Source organism: Falco punctatus, assembly GCF_963210335.1.
Source record: "Falco punctatus genome assembly, chromosome: 3".
Classification (NCBI taxonomy): domain Eukaryota; kingdom Metazoa; phylum Chordata; class Aves; order Falconiformes; family Falconidae; genus Falco; species Falco punctatus.
Genome location: NC_137582.1, coordinates 20,734,070 through 20,754,414, shown reverse-complemented (window position 1 = coordinate 20,754,414; position 20,345 = coordinate 20,734,070). Strand labels below are relative to the sequence as shown.

The 20,345-nt window shown below is 48.3% G+C and overlaps 1 protein-coding gene across 1 annotated transcript in view; it reads right to left on the bottom strand.

Moving 5' to 3' along the window:
* EXT1 (exostosin glycosyltransferase 1) overlaps window positions 1-19,869 on the bottom strand; it is a 181,485-nt gene extending 161,616 nt beyond the window's left edge. The window contains exon 1 of the mRNA XM_080380249.1: window positions 18,606-19,869. Within this exon, the coding sequence (XP_080236375.1) occupies window positions 18,606-19,558 (953 nt within the window). The 5' untranslated portion in view covers window positions 19,559-19,869. The remainder of the gene's footprint in view (window positions 1-18,605) is intronic.
* Between the last annotated feature and the right edge of the window lie 476 nt (window positions 19,870-20,345).

The following is a 20,345-nucleotide window of genomic DNA, read 5'->3' as shown; positions in this document are numbered from 1 at the left end:
GTACAGTAGTATTCGCCAGGCAGCTTCTCCCACCGTAATGTAACACAACAACCCACCGCACTGTCCCAAGTGAACTACCAGGGCTCAGTTTACCATGTCGCTTTATTCTCCGCACCAGCTACCCGAAATGCTATCTGCTTGACTCTTCCTGCCCTGTAATTAAGCATATAGTCAAAATCAGAGTAGTCAATATCCATTGCAGCTTTCATGACTAACTGTGCTGGGTTTGGCTGGGATACAGATAATTTTCTTTACAGTAGCTGGTATGGGGCTATGTTTTAGATTTGTGCTGGAAACAGTGTTGATAATTCAGGGATGTTTCAGTTACTGCTGAGCAGAGCCAAGGCCTTTTCTGCTTCTCCCACCACCCCACCAGTGGGTAGCTGGGGCTGCACAAGAAGCTGGGAGGGGACACAGCCAGGACAGCTGACCCCAACTGACCAAAGGGACATTCCATACTGTATGACAACATGCTCAGCATATCAGGCTGGGGGAAGAAGGAAGAGGAGGCAACGTTTGGAGCAATGGCGTTCATCTTCCCAAGTAACCAATACACATGATGGAGCCCCGCTTTCCCGGGGATGGCTGAACACCTGCCTGCCCATGGGAAGCGGTGAATGAATTCCCTGTTTTGCTTTGCTTGCGTGCACAGCTTTTGCTTTACCTATTAAACCGTCTTTATCTCAACCCATGAGTTTTCTCACTTTTACTTTTCCAATTGTCTCCTGCCTCTCACTGTGCGGGTGTGAGCGAGCAGCTGTGTGGGGCTTACTTGCTGGCTGGGGTTAAACCACAACACCAACCCACAGACATGAGGTCAAATGAAGAAATATCACTGCATGGGGATACTTACCAGCAGCGTCCTCGTTACAGACAAATCTGTCATTAATCATTAGGTCCAAGATGGTGGTTTTAGCTTTTTGTAGTAGAGAAATGAAGTCGAGATTATATATACAGCTGAACTATCAATAATAAGACAAAAAAACAACAATGCAAATCAACTTCTGGCTACAAACATAATTTTCTTGCCTCGCGACAGGAAGCTTTCATTTACCGCCCAAAGCATTCAAACACAGTAATCTGGTTTCTTCCTCCCCACACTTTAATTATTTGTCTAGGCCATTCCCAGCTTTTCCCTTTCAGCATTCCCTAAGAAACGGTAACAGGCATGGCCTCTCTATCTAAAAGCAATGGCAATGCTTTCTCTTGCAACGGGTTTGGCCCAAAGATTCAAAGTAAAAAACTTTACATGAAACTAAATTAATTGCAATTAATTGATCATAAGGTATGCAGGCAATTATCCTGGCTGCACCTGCTCATCGACACTAAGGTTAATTTTTCCTAAAACCTCCCCTCTACTGCTAGAGACCAAGGTCCAGCTCTGCTACACCTGCATGACAGACCCACAACAGCCTTAACTGGCCTCTGTTGCAGATACCCAGGTAATGTCCCCTGTCCTCCACAACTGCCCCATCCAAGCATTCCCACCTTCTTCCTTGCACTCGCTGGTGTTCATCCAGACACATCACCCCATGCCAGTGAGCCAGCTGAGCTTATGGACCTGGCACAACATCCCAGCAGTGGGATCGAAGCAGTATCAGTGACAGTGCAAGAGGGACAGTAACTGTCCACCCACACCAAAGGTCAGGGACATGTCTTGCCCCATTCCCAAGGGATAAATGAGATAACCAAGCCCCACTGCTGTCGAACCACAGCTGAACAGGGTTAAGCAAAAAAGTATGAGTTTTCTGATCAAGCCACAGGCCAACTACACTGACCTACACCACCAATGTGCTACTTAATACCATGCATATGCTGCTGATCATCTGGCAGCCCCAGTTCAATTAGTATTAAGCACAAGGAGCCAAATCATATTTCTGCCAAACTAGCCGGAGCATGTGGTGTGGTGTTTACACTGGTATTGCCTCCCGCCTGAAGGATGCTTGCTTGATCTAACAAAGCCAGAACTGCTCTAAGAGATGACACCTAGCTTGCCACGAAGTCTGGGGCCACATCACTCCCTGTGTAGCATATCAGAGTAGTTTTGGCTTCAGAGACCAATAATCAGAGATCATGCTGTTGCAGTAGTGATGCCTGCTCCATCTGATCTGTTGGTGGGTCACAGTCACACCTAACCCCACAGAACCGCCTTTATTCAAAAAATCTCCTCTGAGTCATCTTTATTTCTTCCTTGGGGGGTGGGAGTTGAAAGCAGATTAACAGAGCAATGGTGGCTTCCTCTTCAAGTCTATCAAGCCTCCCATGCAGCTTGTTTTCTGGGAAGCAAAGCTGAACTCAAAAGCTTTCTGAACACACATACCTCCCAGGGCTGCAGCTGAAGACATTTTGGAGCACCCATCCTCCTGAGCCTGGAGTGGAGAACCACACAAGGAAGTCCACCACTTGGTGCTGGACTGTAGAAGCCCTGAAATCCCCCTTTCCTGGCAGCTCTACTGTCAGCTCCAGCAGAGCCAGGAGATCCTCTACCTGCTCAAGCTCAAAGGAAAAACATAGAACAGTTTGAAGTAGAGGGTTTAAGCATATGGGAACAGAGATCTCCAGTGTATTGTACTTCCTACAAAGAGTCTCACAAGTGACTCAAGCTGCCCAAAGTGAGTTCAAGCCACCTCTTTCTTCCCTCCCTTTATCACCCTACTTCTCTTCACAGGACCACGCTCATAATGATGGAAGAGTTTGAGTTAAAAGTGTCATCTACATAAAGGTTGCCTAGATACTTTGAAGATGAGTACCACAGAATGTGTGCAAATAACAGGATTTCACTTTATGTCACATTCAAAAGAAAATGCACCCAATGCCACCACTCTACACACAACGGGAAAGAGAACAAATAATGAGTCCACATCACACTGATAGTGTGACTGAAGCTAATGGCTTGGAGGTGGTTGTTTCCCCCCCTACATTTACCTGGTAAAATGAAACCCATTTATTCTGGCAAAACAAGAAGTCTGAATCAGAAGCTACCCAAACTTTTAATTACAGTTCTGTTGTTGTGAATGCAAAGCAACACTGGTCTCGGAACATTTTCCAGACATTTAATTAATTAAGGACCAGTAGACTTTCCAGGGAGATATCTCCCAACTCCACATGAGAGAAGCAATACCCCAGCAAACAAAAAATAAAGATGCATTCCAGAGCTTGCATTAAAAACTAGAGGGAACATGACATAGTGTATGGGGGTGTCAAACATCTTGGATCACTTGACTTGTAGCTGCACTCTGCAGCCTCTGACATACATAACACATTGAGCTCATGTGTGTCATGAGACTCTGCTGCAAAAGGACATGTTTACACATCAGCCTGCAATCTGGTACCTGTTCTCTGCTTCTCTGGAGGACTGCAGGCTTCTATTTGAATAGATCAAAGACTTCTGGCCATGGAAAGTAATCTAAGTTCACGCAAGGCAACTGGTTGCTCCTAACACCTTACCTGCTGCTGTTGGCCATCCTCTGGCTAAAGACCCAGAGCAGCCACAACAGAACCATTAAATAACTAAAGCCAGCAATGGGCAGGTTACACTAGTACCCCCAGACAAGGTGACAAGAAAAGCGTATTTCAAGGAAAATGTATGTCGAGGATATGACTCCAACACAGGGCAGCTCAGCACAAGGCTGTGCCTGGGCACCGCTGCCGCCCAGGGAACAGCACCTCCCAGCCCCAGCAGCAGGTTGCTGTGCCCGGGGCTGCATCATCGCAGCCTCTTTGTGGAGTTAAAGATGCAGGGAGCGAGGTGCTTCAAGAGAGGGAGATTTCTTTCTCTGCAAGGGTATCATTTAGCAATTTGTTATGTGCTCCCAACCCCATTGTTTCTGAGACTCACGGAAGAACAAAAGCAGCTGCTAATCAAGATTCAAAATTACAAGGCTCGCCCTGCAGAGAGAAAGAAATACCTAACTCATACCTGCTTTTGAGGCTACGATTCACACAGAAGCTGAGCAAAGTTGCATTTCCTTTTCTGTCATTTTAATTAATTCTGCAAAGAACAGGGTCGAAGCAAACATTCCAAAGCACGCTGCAGTTGAAGGTGCCTTGCAGACCCGCAGCTTTTAGTTTCATTACAAAAAAAAGTGGAATTTTGCTTATTGCTACTTTAAAGAAAAATAAACAACAGGCTTAGAATGAGTTTTCTAAAAGGATTTGGTTTTCACGCTTTGCCTTTCGAACAGCCATAAGCCACTCACACATCTCACTTTAATATCTAATTGGTTTAAATGATCTAGTTTCACTTTTTACCAGAAAAAAAACATGTGGTGGCGGGAAGCGCTTTTGCAGGGTTACAGCAAGCCAAAGGAAGCAAAACTGCATACTGCCCTACAAACAAATAGCAAACAGTAAATCTAAGGTGAAATGAGTATCATTAGCTCTTCAAAACTGCTGAATCCTGTGCTGGGTGTCCTGACAATCGGACTGGAAGTGGATCAAGCCAGCAATGCTCCAAGGAGACAAAGATACTGCAGCAGTTGAGGGCTGTCAGAAAAGCAACAAGGGCCAAATCAGAGGCCTCTCATACACCCAAGCATGAGCACGGAAGCACGTCACTGTCCTTCACGCTGCCAAGGATAAGCCACATGCAGAAAGGGCTCAAACCCAGCTTTAAGTCCTGCAGCTCAGAAACACTGGCCTTGTTCGTGTAGCCCACAGATTCTCCTCCCTCTTAACTTTACCAAAGCTTTAACATAAAACCCATTGTTTGGAAGGGAAAATTTTCCAAAAGTCTCTTCCCCATCCCTAGAGATCCACCAGTGCCATCCTGTATGTACCCTCACAGTACCTTACACACCAGGGTTTAAAACACCGTAATAACTTACTCTCTATTAATCTGGAGAGGGGCTGAAACCATACAAAGGCATCCTTTATCTTACAAAAAGACCAAAACAAGGCAGCAACAAGCTCATTCTTAGGCTTATAAAACAAGCCTTTACAGATAATTATGTTTTATTACTCTTCATTTTATGAGGATTGTGTTATACAAAACAAATACCAGATGCCTATTTGTTGAGTTGGGCGGGGGGGCAGGGAGGAGAAGGAATCTTTGTGAGCACTGCTGTAAGCAGCCCTGCTTTTAACTAAACACAATAAATGCATAAAAATTAATACTGTTTGAAACCAGCAGGTAGGAAGCAAATGCATCAACTGTAGCTGTTGCTAGACCTCTCCATCCGAGCTCCTGCTGCAAGAGCACTCATAAGCCTATTCCTCAGGGATGGTGCTCTCTGAGCAAGGCTCCTTACATATGCATTTCCCTGAAAAATTATTATGAAACTTTGCAGATAACCAAAAGCTTAAAAAAAAAGGTGGGGAGGTGGCAGGATTTAATGCTACGTCTGTTACAGAGATACACATAGACTCAGCCAGGAAATCCTGTAATTAACAGTCATAGCTTAAAGATGGGGGGAAAAGGGGAGAGAAGACAAGACGGTGTAAAGGATGTTTTGGCAACCTTGAGATAAAGCAACCACCCAAAATGGGCCAGATCCTTCAACTGCTAACTTGCCAGACTCACACAACATGCTCCCAAATGGCCTGACAGAGTGTGCAGGACCAGCCCCCATGCCTGAGCCAAGGGACATGCATCTGAAACACAGGGACACAGACAGAGGGAGGCATGCAAAGCATGCCTGATACAACAGCAAAAGTGGGACAAGGTTCCTCAATGACAGTAAAACACAGCCAGCCATCCACCCCGCCAAGAGGCACCATGAGGAAATCTATTTCCCATTTTCAATGGTGGTTTCCTTTTCATTTTAATTGCATTAAAATCCAATCACAGGGTGACAACAGACACTTCTTACTTAAGGCTGATACTAGCCCTATATCGTAAATCCAGTTTTCAACATCATGCCTGATAATGCTTTAATGTTCTGCAAATGAGACTGAAATTCTGTACACCGGGTCTCATTGCAGTGGGGAGCCTTCTTCTAGACAGACTTTTTTTAAAAGGCACAGTGCAGCAGCAAATGCAAGGTAAGCAGCAGTGGGATGGTTTCCACACCTTGCTGTTCATTTCCAGGTTTCCATCTGTTGTAATTGTTAAAACTGAGGACGGGTCTCATCTATTATCCTCCACCAGTACGTACTCTCAACCTACTTCCTAATGAAGTTTGTTTACAAATATTCATTAGATTCCATGCTTTATTAGCCCATCAGTTAATTGTAAGACCACTGTACCACAAAATGCAATTACAGTAATCAGTGCATTGATTATTGTGAAACACTGTTACCCTGAGACTAAAGCTAAAGGAAGAAAGAACTATTGCTATATCTAGTAACCACACCAACAGGGCAACCTGGGATCACATCAGTATCTCTAAACCCTTAGATCTCCAGTTTTATACCCAAACAACACAGACAACCTCACCGTTAATTATCTTACTATGACCTGTGTCAGAAAGATTTTTCATTAAAAATGAAAGAAGAGCAAAAAACCTTTTTTTGCTAGAAAATACTATTACAGGCCACCAGAAACAACTAACAGAACAAAAGCTGAGAAGCAGATTTCACTGCAGTTCACTGATGTTTCAGTGCACAAAGCCAAGAGACACACGTCCTAATGGCTCCACTGGTTCTTCTGGCTCTCAGCAGCTGACTGGGGCAGTGAAGAAGAGTCCTGCAAAAGATGGCAGGTGCAAAGTGCAATGACTTTTTGATACCTTCAGAGAAATGTTAAGACAAGGACCAGGATCCCCTTGCCCAAAACACAGAGCAAGAATCCGTCCAGACCGTGCGGTGCTCAGCCTCCGATGGCACAGCAAAGAGAAAGCAGGGTTTGGAGAGAGGGCAAGGCAGGCAGAGGTGGCAGCTGAGAAAATGGCCAGCCCCATGGTTAGCTCCACATCAGGAGACATGCACAGAGGGTTTAGAGTTGGGTGAGGACTGGAGGCTCCCCCTGAGCTGAGGGCACCTGAAGCCCTCACACTGGATGCAGAGCCTGCGGAGCAGCACCTGCACGCGGCTGGGCCAGGGGAGGCTGCCTGGGCAGGCCATGGGTGCTCAGGCCAGAGCAGGACACACAGGGATGCTGCCCGTGACAGGCCCAGCCACAGGCAACCAGGCACTGCTCAGATCTTCTGGTTCTCCTCAGCCTACCTACAGCAAGCTAGAAACAGCGCCGACGGGCAGAGGGGACAATAAGGTGCTGGGTTGTTCTTAGCTGAAGGTGAACAATCACCATCAACAACGCATCAAGCCATCTTCCAAGGAACAAAGCTAAGAATTTATTGCCATTCTCTGCAATTACATTTTGGAAAAGGCGTAGAAAAGCAATTGCATTTGTGTACATGTGAGCTCACCAATTAAGCCCAGCAACTCTGTTTACAGCAGGGGGATCATTTATGAGGAGAGAGCAGCAAGCGCCTGTACCAACCAGCTTTGATGTGTCACCCACCTGCCTTCACACAGCTCCAGCCGCTTGCACACTTTGATTATCCGAGCTTTCGCCGCCACTGCTTCACTCAGTTGCTTTAATCTTGCCACAACAACAGCACCGTGAAAAGAAAGGGGGAGAGGGAAGAGGACGAGAAGGAGAAATAAAGAGAAAGAGAGAAAAGAGATCTGCGGCTGGAAAAGTCAACCTGATGGAGGAATCTGGAAAGAAAGAATGGGCCATCAGCCAGAGATGAAAGCACTAGAAATAAGGGATGTGTCACATGTTTATTAAAATGGTGGCATGATTCGCATAAGGAAAGCACATCTTTGACACTTGCTCAAATCCATTCCCATGACAGAGCCACCCAGCAATCTAGGACTGCTAAATTTAGCACCGGTTTTATCTTCTGTCAAATATGCATAAAAGCTCCTCAAGACACACATCCAATCCAAAACTAAAACAAAATATATTTTAAAATCTTGCTTAAACTGATCCACATGCCAGACCGACCATCAAGACAGAGACAATGCCAAGCAATGAAGGGAAACCTAACATCAGTTTGAATTAAAACCTGCAGAGCTGTAGTTAAAAAAAACAGGCAGGGAAAGAGGGGAGAGCAGTTACGAAAATGCACGATCACTTAAAATATTTCCCCACATTCAAAAAATGTTGCCTTGAAATGCCTACCTGCTTCATTCACCTTGCTGCTAACAGATTTTTTTATTACCCTCACTTTTGAGAATTTCTCTGGCAGTTAGTATGCAGGAGTGGTGCTCAGGAATAGATCCCACTGCCATAGATAATGCGGTTCTAAGGGAAACCCATCAATTGTTAATGGCCATGCAAATTGTTGAAACTAGAGAGTTATTCACAGTTATCTCGCTGTGATTTGGTAAGTGTCCATGCCTGATGTGATCACTCACTTGATATATTATTCCATTACAATTCAAGAAGTAGCCTTACCTTTTGGGTTTAGGAAAAAAAAGCATGAGAGAGCGTGGGAGGGTGAAGGGATGTTATTTTGTTTTAAATTATTTTCAACAGTCATACATACCTTCTCGTGCGAAGGTTTTACAGTACAATAAATCCCTCCCTGTGACTACAGTCATGCCTTACTGGAACGTTTAAATCCCTCCGATCAGAAACTAAAGGGGTTTAGCATACAATTTCAGATCCCGATCTTGCAAAGCACTTTCTTAGGTTTCAACCGTACACATGGTTCCCATATCCTTTGTGGCACTGGATCTTCAAAACTTAGGTTGCACTGTTTTACATTTTCTGATCAGGGTTCTCTACTGCTTATGCTAAAATTTGCTGACATTTAATAAGCTATAGGCATCTCCTCAAATCCATAATGCATTCACTCTCTTCCAGCACCAACTTACTGATCATTAATTTTCAGCTTTATTGCAGCGCCAGCATATCAGATGCTTTTTTTTTCTTCTTCTCTGAGATTTATTATATTTAGCAAAGTGTACTTTGTTTTTTTATTTTGTTTGCTCGTTTTTAAACAGCCCTTAAGGGGGAAATGTTACTCTTCTTTATAAAGTAGTTCTGAAATCACAGTATTGAAAAATAAATCCTATAATTATGTTTCCCATTAGGATTAGATAAATTATATTTAATTGAAAGAAAAATCTGCTAGCACCCAGCACAATGGTTGGTGGCAAATCAAGGAGATGAAACATTTATGTGTTTATCTTCCTGAAGGCAGCTGATTGAGTCTATGAGCAGACACACCCAAACAAGCCTTCAGAGGTACAAATTCAGATATTATAAACAAAGATTTGTCCTTCCCTTCAGATAAAGGTTCTGATTTTTAGAAGCAGAGTGATTTTATTTTTTGCAGACTACAGCAACTACAGTTTTGATGGGCTTTCTGGCAGTTATACACTGAACTACCTGATTGCACCAGGAATCCCAGTATTGCGATAAAACGTCTGCAATTATTCACGGGGCAAGAAGCAGTATCAGAAGTCAAGATCTTCCGGGAGAATGAAGAAAATCAGGATTCCTAACCAAACTCTGCCACGCTCACCCCTCTCCCACACCACTGTTGGGCAGGTGATGTTCCCCATCAGCCTGACGGCTGTAGAGGTCATGACACATACTGCAGTTGCAGGAAACTATTTATATCATGTTCCTTTTTACAGCCCCGGAGAACTAATTATTAACAGGACTGGGTCCCCCACGTACACTTTGCAAACATTATAGTATGCATTTTCCATTTAGGAATCACTGCCAGTATTGCTACGCACAGCCCGTCAGCATCGCGCTCTCAATTTTGTTTAGGAGCTAAAGAATGATTGATCTTATTGATTTGTGTCAACGGTCTGACATGGCCATATCGACTGGCGGTAATTTTGTGGGAGGAGCTGGGAGGAGAACTGGAGATAGCATTTTCTGTAACACACCAGCCTGCCTGAAGAGAAAATGTTAGAGATGCTGGTACAGCCATCGACAGGACCGCACTGGGACTCGAACCTGACAAGACCAAGCAACGAAACATTTCCCATGACCGTGTTTACAGCAAATCCACTGCTGAACACCCGACTGTATAATTATAATCTATTACAATTATGCAAAGAAGTAACATTTCAGAAAGGCCTTCTCATTTCCCATTCTTAGCATTGAATACTTTTGTTTTGCAGCCAATCAACTAAATTAGCCCTAATTCTGTTTCATTCACAAACACAAAGAGTTTATTAGAGGGAAAAAAGTGAACGAAGGGGAAATTCACTTTGAAACCCAGGAATTATTTCATTTTCATGTATTCCCGGACTAGAAACCATCATGGGGAAAAAAGTCAACTTAAGGCAGAAATGCTTTACTAAATTTGCTAACTGTGTTGCGAGAGCCCTTGGAGGAACGATCAGAAACAGCAGCGCCTCCCTTGGCGCCTGGAACAGCAGTAGCCTCTGGTAGCATCTGAGTGAAGCAAGGAGGGTTAAAAGGCTCATATACCAAACCTGACCGCGTACCCTGACCTAGGACAAGTGTCAAACCCCAAAAAAACTTTTGTGGGGGCTTCTGCCACCATACAACCACAAGAAGAGCTGCTTTATGCTGCTTCTGATGGCCACCACCTTTTATCAGAAAGTCACAATTTAGACCTACACTCACTGATGCTCCCCGAGAAAAGGATACAGAAAATATCAGTGAATAATATTTCAGCTTTACATAGCACTTTCTATAAAACATTATAAAGCACTAAAAAAAAGTATCGCTATGCATTTTGGGGGGTAAGCAAAGCATTCCTCCCTATTTTAAAGGCATACGGAAACATAACCATGGTGGCCAGCAGCAATCCCAGCCATCGGACTGCAGTCCTGAGACCACATGTGCTACAGGCAGGAGAAGGCAGGAGCTCCTGTGACAGCCCTGCCAGCACCACACTCCACCCAGGGACTGCAGGAGCACGGAGAAGTCTGCCTTACTGGAATACGAAATGGGAGCCTGATTGAGCCAACACAAACAAAGCAATTCTTACCACCTTTCAGGGAACACCCACTTAGCATCCTATCTGCATCCTTGCTGGGGAGACAGCACTACACCACCTGAAACACTGAGGCAAAATCTCTGCAAGAGGCAGTGGGAGAAACAAGCAGGGAAAAAAGATATTTAAAGAAAATTACATCTTCCTCCTCTTGTTATTGAGGAGACCTAACCCTCCTGACTGGCTTAAAGTTGCATTTTCTTATTCTAAGAAACGGTAACATTTTAGGAAGTCAGATTGCATTTGGAAAGCCATCAGCCTGGCAACACTCACACCAGCTCAGCAGTTAGGCACAACGTTTTGCTGAGATAGGGCCTTTATTTCTTAAAACATTACTTCCCTCTTCTCATGTGAAACAAATCTCTTCTCTTTTGTTCTCATTCGGAATTCATTCTTTAAACTAGTTCCTCCTGCACCACCACAGCGTGCTGATCTCCCACCTCTCTGCTTCCAAACCACCTCCCCAGCCCACACTGCAACAATCAGGACAGGGGCTGCTCTAAGCACGCTTTTCGGTTTCTCCCAGTGCATGGGCGTCAATTATAATTTGCTCCGTAAGTGGAAAAAACTGACTCCCACCATCCTCTGGCCTGGATCTTTAATCGCCCCTGTGCACAGCTGGTGCCACAGGCCCCTCCTGCCCAAGCTCCCTCCCTGCCTGCTCCAGGGATGCAGGGATGAGTTGTATCAGCATTACGTAGCATTGATGCTACCTCCAGTTGACTGAGGAGGCTCCTAAATTAAGAGCAAGACAGGGATGATAAATGTCCTGTTTCCTCCTGAAATTTGGATGAAAAAAAGAGCAACACAAAGCTTTACGCAAAAGCACAGCATAGCTGGATGAACAGAAGAGAAGGAACAAACCTTGCTGCTCAGTGTAAGCCACGAGAAGGTTTTGAAACCTGTATGTCCCAAAATACTTGGCAATGTGGAAAGCCACAGAACCTTAAATATAACCTGAAGTTATACTCACACATTGTCACATGTTGAACTAATCTCCATACGACATAGGACAGGAGTATATATCTTCCATCATCACCTAGATATAGCCAAGTCCTTGAGAACTTCAGTCACCTTGGCAGTACGGAACACAGCATTTAACTCCCTTCACAGGCCAGACAGTTATCTACGTACCTACCGATTATTTTTCTCTGGTTAGCAAAATGGTTTGTTTACTCAAGACCACAAAACTCTGTGGATTTTCTGAAAGAAACCCTGCAGAGAGAAAGGGAAAACAATCACAGATAATACTCCAGAAATCATCAGATTACAGCACATTCTCTTGACTCACATCTGTTGAGTAAATAAGTGCTTCATGCCGACCAGTTTCATTTACCTCCCTCTCCCACAAGCGGCTGTCGGTTTACTTTCCAATGGGCTGTTCCAGGCTGTATGTGGGGCAAAAGGATTATTTCCAGCAGAATGAAACCAGTAGCCTTTTTCACTCGGGTTTGTCTTCAGCTGAAACTCACTCTCATTCAATCTCATCCTCCTAGGGAGATGCACCGCTTCAGAGCTGCATGGATGCAAAGAGGTCCACAGCTGGGAACAGCCTGAATGCAGCAGGGGAGCAGCAGGCAGCAGCATGCAAGCCTCCAAGAGAACCCCAAATTCGGCCACCCCTCTCCCTTAGGAGCAGTTTCAGCGAAGCTCATCTTAGGCTGGTACAAAAAGTCCTGCACAAGTCAGGGTCTGCTCTGTGAAACACCCAGCCAGGGAGGGCGAGAAGGTAGGGGCACCATGGGATGCTCTGCAGCACCTTCTAGCTGAGGGCACCTCGCTGGGGACTTGGTAGGGCTTTGTCTTGCCCAAATAGGTAGCTGGAAACACTACTTTTAGCTCAATTCTGATCTGGGTTCAACAAACCTTTCAAACTACCAATTTCAGGATTCATTCTGCTCAATATTAATATTAAAATGATGACATATCATTTTTTGGTCTGAATTCTGTTCTATTGCCAAGTGTCTTTTCAGTGATAATTAGTTGCCAATAAATTATCTTCGATCAATTCTCCTAGGCAGGAAAAAAAAAGCTGACCCCCTCCGGCCATGAAAGCAGTGTTTACCTACGTTTCTGCATACAGAAAAACGCCTGCTCCGGACCAGATCAGCCATCTACTGTAATGCTTTGTCACCACAGAGCCTCATATAAGATGCTTCACAAAAAGATGCAGAAAAGCCTGAGGCAAGCAATTATAATAATAACTTGCCCCACAAGAAAACTTAATTACTTGGGGTTAGGAGGGTGCCTGGTTTAAGGCCCACGGGCAGGGTGGGCTCCTCTGCTCTGCTAGTGCCTGACCCTACACACCCGGCCACACAAGCTGCAGTGCTCAGCACCACTCACACAAGGAAACAGGCTCATGCACACCCATCCAGCCTCTTCCATCCATTTTCCGAGAGGGAAGAGCCTGGTGCAAACAATCAGGCTGAGGATTGCACCACCAGCCATGAGCTCAGGGATGCTCCTGTCACCCCTGCTTCCAGCTCCTGCCAGGGCATCAGCCCAGAGCCTCCCAGGTGGAAGTTCCAACATCCCCCTGAACACTAGTTGCATTAAATCTGCATCGATAGGCACAAAAGGACACTCTGCAAAACATACAGAGAGCAGAGGAGGAACACGACAGAGAAAATCTCATATTTCTCAGACATACGTTAAAGCTTTGTTATTTACCTGCTTACTGCATTTTGGAATAAACACATTGTAAACCAGGCAGATCTCCAGTTTCTTGAAAATTGATATTAAAATAAAAAAGCAGTCTGGTGGGGATAGGTCTCTGCAGGAGCCAAGATACTCTGGGAAAATGCCCAAGCTCTCTCAGTAGTTTTTGAGTTTCATCCAAGCTCCCGAAGAAGCCTGGTAATATACAAGATGCATGGGCTGGTTCCCATCTCGGTTCAGATGCCTCAGACAACAGCCACCCTGGACCTGGGTGATTTCTCAGCCCTGTCCTAAATAGCTGCAAGGGAGCTGACTTGTGAAGACCTTTAAGCAATTCCAAAAATAATCCAGTACGTGATTAAGTATACCATTTATATTTGTATTTTAATACAATACACTGAGGCTCAGTACGTTGAAAATGCAAGAATTTCACCTTTGCTCTAAACGTGCACATACATGCGTATGCAGCATCTAGATTATCATCACATGTTGGACGGGCATGCCTAAGCCTTACTGCACATTTTCATGCAGTCTTGTGAGTGGCAAAGTCATTCCCGGTGTCTTTTTTTTTTTTTTAATGTATATTTTATTCCTAGTGGGAAGGAAACTAAACTAAAAGTTGCTTTTCTTCCCATTCAGTGCTTATTGCATGACTGTAACCTTTGCTCAGGGCAGCATTTTTATGGGCAGGAGGTTCAGCCATGACTGACACACTTTCCACCAGCAGAGTGCACACCAGGTAAACCTACAGAGTACCAGGGATCAATGAATATGTTCAGCTGGCTATTTCCACCTGTAAAAGTACATACACAACCCTGCTCAGCGCCATCATGTGCCCTGCAGAGATGGCTCACAGGCACAAGCAGCTGGTGCGCTGTTGCTGTCTCCCTCTTCTGCCAGCGCACAGCAGCCCCAGGTAGATCTGTGCACAGCTCATTCTGTAGGCTCCTCCTCAACCACATGCCTCCAACCTCCTCTTGCAGAACTAGTCCCACCTCGTGAGGTCCTGCGTGTTTCGTCTGCCTTTCTCAGTTCAGTCTTGATCACATTGGCTTTGTGAGCACTGGCTAGTCGAAAAACTAGCTGTCTATGAAGAACACCTCACCACACTAGTCGTCCTCGACCATAAGTTTGCATTTCTCCAAAAATACATTTTTCGCTCATTTTCCCTTCTCCATCCTACTGTCATCAACCCTGCTTATTGTTCAATTTCTCCCCTTTGTTTCATTACCACCACTAACTTCAGCTGACCTGCACAGATATGAGGAAAAATCCTCCTCAAACAAGCTTTTGATGAGACCGTACGGTTTTGGATACCACCACTGCTACTCTTCTCCATCTTCCAAGGGCAGAGTTGTTGCAGATCAGGGGATACACCACAGACATTATTTACTTTCCTAGAAAGATCCCCATTTTGGTGCAGATCTCCTCTGCATTTGGCTTTACTAGAATAGAACATCACATTCCTCCATTTCTTTTGGTACTCACAGTCATTTATATTACCTTCCAAAAAGTAATTATTTGGAACCAGTTAAGCCTGTACATGAATTCTGCCTTTGTTTAAAACACATTGTACATATGTATATATTTAGACTGTCATTAAATATTTAAGAGGCTGTCTTCAAACTTCAGCAGCAGCACTGTTTATTCGCTTAACCCTTTGTGAAACAGAAAGCTTTTGATGCCGAAGTCTTAACCATGGAGGAATTCAGAAAGCCCAGCTGCCCTAGCACTGGGTGACAAAGGCCAACTTTAACAGGCAAGGACATTGTAAAGAAACCAGGAGTTTTCTTTGTTTTCCTTTATATCCTGTTTGACAGTAATCCAATCATAATAATGCAATTCAGTTTAGCCCGCATCAGTTTTATCTGTTAAGATGCATAACTGGGATGCAAATTAATTAGCTGTAACATCAGACAGATCTTTCAATACAATTCAGGGAGACATGCCTGTCTCTGCTTCCCCCAGATGAAATAAGACACTTTACGCATTCTTCCACAGGTCAAGAAGTCACCTTTGTTGGCTTTTTCAGTCCCCTAGAGAGGAAACAACGCATTGGGTTGACAGGTGGACCTCGATCAAACCCAACACAGAATGTTGCACCATAGCTGAAACCTCATTGCAAGTAACTTGCAACACGCACCAGCACCAAGTGCAACACAACATAACACTTCCACCCTGCTGACATGAGATTACCATGGTTTAAAGTCTGGTCACCCAATTTACCCAGTTTGGCAAGGGCTCTACCTAGAGCCAACCATTCATATTTCACCCTGGCAAGGACCGCTGTCTTGGGGCCAGCTCTCCATGGCCTGGGGAGTCACGCTCCCGTCCTTCACACTGAGTGACACAGCACAGGATGGGAAAATGGACACAGAAGAGTGTATTATGTGACTTTCTCAACTCTATATGGATACACAAGTATATGTATCCTGGAAAATATGTTTTTCTTCTTTTTGATTAAAACCCTGAGGAGGCATTGTTAAATCCAAGCCCTAAAAGCCCCACAAGAGCAGCTCTGCATGCAGTTTTCAAGGCCCAGCTGTATTTAGAGACGTTTTTACTGAGCTGTAAAGCTCAGCTTATGCCACAGCCCTGTTCGTGATCAGATGCTGCTTTAGGTGGGGTGAATAGCGGAGTCCCTCCTACACCTTTCACACCCAGGTTACACATCGGCACAGAAGCATCTCAACCAGCTGACTGCTGTTACGCTACCCGGGGGACATGACCTTGTCAGATTTTATAAAGGGAGCAGAGCGCCAGGCGTGGTCCCTATTTGCATGGAGAGACAGAACGCAGGCCACCGCAGGACGCAGTGCTGGGAGATCGGCAGATGGCATACTTTGCTGTGAATCAGCACCGAAGCAGGAGTGTGAAGGGGCAGCAGCAGGCTCCGGCAGGTGCGTTCGCTCAGATAAGGTGCTGGGTTAAAGAGCTTCAGCATTTGCAGTTGTTCACCAGAGTGAGCCTGTCCATCTCAGTGGCCCAACCACAGATTCAGCCTGCCTCAGTTCTTGGGAGTAATCTTAGTCTCTGGTAATCATCTTTTTTAACTTACTGTCTTTCCAACAGCAGCGTTGGTACAAACATTGACAGTCCCCATACGCCACGCCACATATGGCCACCTTTTAGCAGCAAGCACAGGTTTCGTGTGAAAGCATGGTGTAACAGTTGGGTTCGTGCTTCCATATCCCCGAGCGTTGTTACGTACACCCCTTGCTATAAAAAGTAAGTGGCAAAGACACTTCAGAAGGGGCAGAACTTATGGAGGAAAGGTCTACCTTTTATTAGACTAAATGGCATAGCTGTAAAAAAACTGAATATGGCCTTACTCACATCGAACCACAAGCGGGTGTGTTTGTGTTTATGACAAGTCAACTACACACATGCTCTAGAACGCAGCAAATAACCAGGACTTCTCCTATCCGTAAATTAGCTCCAAATGCTGAGATCTATGCCAAAAATCAGCACAGCCCACAAGGCTACAGTTGTCAGGTATCCCTTTCCCCCACCCCCCAAAAAAATATTCCCTAAAGGAGGTCGCAAGCCAAAGGGACTCCCAGGTTACAAATAACACGAATAACACGAGCTTAGCTTAGTGTCTCTCCACTGCTCACTCGCTACTGCCGCTGCATCGCTTCCACGTGTGCACCATTTCACCACTCGCCCGCTGGTTTTCTGAAAGCGCACGGGATTAAAAGTCCACCAAGTATTTGCACTGCTGCTTCCACCCCCTCTGCGGCAGATTTACACTAACTGGAGGGTGAGCAGAGTTCACCCAGGCACACGTAGGCTTCCCGGCGCTGCGGTGGTGACCTTCCCAGTCTCTCCCAACCCCCTGCGGACAGTTTCGGTGGAGAAACGGGCAGCCAGCTGGAAATTTTGATCGGCATTAATGCCACCGTAGTTTCTTCCTGACTGCTCTCCAGGAGTATTTTTTCACCCACGTTCCTCTGTGCATCGCAAACCCCTCCAGCCGTTGGTAGCTCTCCGTGCTGCTCCGCTGCACGCTACTCAGCGCTATACGGCTGGTCTGTTTAAACTCTGTGTCTAATTCCTGCTACACGGGAACATTCTCATGCGAAAAACTTCACATACAGACACCTACTCTGCAGCAAATGTAGAGGTGATCGGCATTTAAATGAACTAATCAGTCGCAAATGCCTTAGTCAGCATCGCAGTCCTGGAGGTAATTCCCAGGAAGCGATTTTCCCGGCAGCTATATACACAAACCTGAAAAGCAGACTGGAAGGCAAGGGCAGCACCACAGCGACACAAAACCTGACTACACGGTGACATTCCCCAACGAATAAAAATAAAAACTAGGGAAAGCCAAAAAAACAAGCATTCACAGAAGGCACAATGCTGTGCTTGCGCTGCCGGCGTGTCCTCTCACATAGAAAAATCAGAAACTCGGACAGGACGTGAACACAGCGTTCCTTTTTCCTCCTCCTTTCTTTACTGATGCTGTGCCGGTTTGAACCGAAAGGAGAAGGACGGCAAGGTAAGTTACTGCCTCGTCTGAGGAGACAGGCAGGCACCCGCCAGACACCAGGCAGTGCTTTTTGGAGAAAGCATCCCAGCAGTCACCCTCGGCGACCCAACCACCGCCGGAGCCAGGCTCACACACACACACACAGAAGAGGGCTGAGGACTTGCACAAACTTTGTCTCGGGGCGAGGAAGGCACGGGGCACCGGTCCTGGGAGGCGCTGGGGGGGCGCTGGGCAGCGCCAAACGCCAGAGCATCCTCCAGCAGCACCTTCGCCGCTGGCCGCGTTGGCAAAGGCGAAGGTCCCCGGGCAAGCGACGCTGCGGCTGCGGGACGCCGCGCCGCCCTCCAGTGCCTCCCTGCCGGCTCCCCCGGCCACGGCAGCGCCGAGGCAGCCCGGCGGGAGGCAGGAGCGCCCGACCCGCCCAGAGGAGAGACCGGGGCTTTCCTCAGCGCGCATCGGCACACATCTGCTCACATCTGGCCGGCGGCCGGGGCCGCCTGCGGTGGGCCATGCCCCTGGCGACGCGCGCAGGGGAAGGGGACGGGGAAGACGGGGCACCGCTCACTTACTTTTCGTATTCGGCGTTGTCTCGATCGCAGCGCGAATCCTTGTGCTTTTGCCAGTCTTTGCCATGCTTGCAGGTGGTCAGGAGGACAACATCCTCTCCGTTATGGACGTGATATAAGGCATTCCTGGTGTCTGACCCTATCCCCGTCAGGTACCTTTTCCCCTTGAATACCAACATGTACTTCCTGAGAGGAGGGATGGTGTTAAACCTCAAAAATCCCTTCTCCCCTCCTGTCCTAGGATGATCCTTAGAAAAGAGCGGGATAGAAACGTCAAAGTTGGGTCTGAAGTTTTCAGTACTGATGCTGGCTTTGGCCAGCATGGCCTGGCCGATGTCGAACCCCACATCCTCGGTGTAGTCGGGCCAGGTGCCGGAGTATAAATTAAAAATCAGGTGGTTTCTGCCGTTGTTCCACAGGTGGAGGCTCTGCACCTTGGAGCGGAGGTTGTGCACGTACTGGGGGGACAGCTGGTCCCGGTCCAGCGTGTCCAAGCTGAGGACGAAGAGGCAGGCCTGCCCGGGGTCGGAGGTGTAGAAGCGGGAGCCCTCGATGGCGGCCAGGACGTTCTGGTAGCTCTCGGCGATCTTCTCCCCCTTCTGCTGCGGGTAGACGTAGACCTTGAAGCCGTTTTTCCGGCACTGGGCGAAGTCGAAGCAGGACTCCATGCGGCAGCGGCGCCCGCGGTAGAGGCCGGCGCTGGCGTCCCGCCGCTGCCGGGGGGAGACGCGCCCGCCGCCGCCCTCGGGGCCCGGCCGCTCGGCGGGCGCGAAGGGCCGCAGGGCGTCGGGGAAGCGGGGCCAGGGCCGCTCGGCGCCGGGGCGCGGGGGCGGGCCATGCCGGCTACCGGGCGGCGAGTGCCGGGCCGCCCGCAGCCGCACGCCTCCCAGGTAGAGCAGCAGGGCGAGACAGGTGCCGGCGGAGAGCAGCGTCAGGTAGCGTTTTTTGGCCTGCATGTGTCCGGCGGGGGTCCGGGGGGCTGCGGAGGAAGGCGGGGGCGGCCCGAGCTCGCCGGGCGCCGCTCTCAGCTCCGCTCCGCCATCTTCCCGCCGGCGAGCGCTTCAAACTCTCTTCGCCCACCTCCGCTCGGCGCCGTTCCCCAAGCCGCCGGCCGGGGCCGCGCATGTGGGCGACCGCCGCAACTTTCTCCCCGCCGGTCTCTCAGGGGCGGCGGGTGGCGGCGGGCCGGCGGCGGCCCGGCGGGGCGCCCCGCATGCACTCAGGGGCCGGCCCCCCGCGCGGGGCGGGCACCGGGGCAGCCCCGCTCCCGCCTTCCCGCCGCTGCCTGCCCTCTCCTCCGCCACGCTCCCGCCCGCCCCTCCCCGCCCCGCGCCGCCAGCCCAGCCCAGCCCGGCCCGGCCCGGCCCAGCCCAGCCCAGCCCAGCCCGGCCCGGCCCCGCCGGCTCACAGCCCGCGGCCGCCGCGCCGCAGCCTGACGAAGCCCTGCATCGCCCGGCGCCCCCCCGCTCGGCCCCGGCGCCGCTCACTCCTCGCCGCGCTCCCACTGAATGGCCCCCGGGACGGAGCGGCGGCGGCGGCGGCGAGGACCCTCCTCCCTCTCCTTCTCCTCCTCCCCCTTCTCCTCCTCGCCCCTCCCCCCTTCCCCGCCTCCCCCGGGCCGGCGGCGGCAGCGGCCGGCGAGCCGCAGAGCCCCGCGCGCTGCCCTGCCCTGCCCGCCCGCGGGCTGCGACCCCCGCCTCACCCGGCCCCCCGCGCGCCGCCCCCGCCCCGGCACCGCCGCGC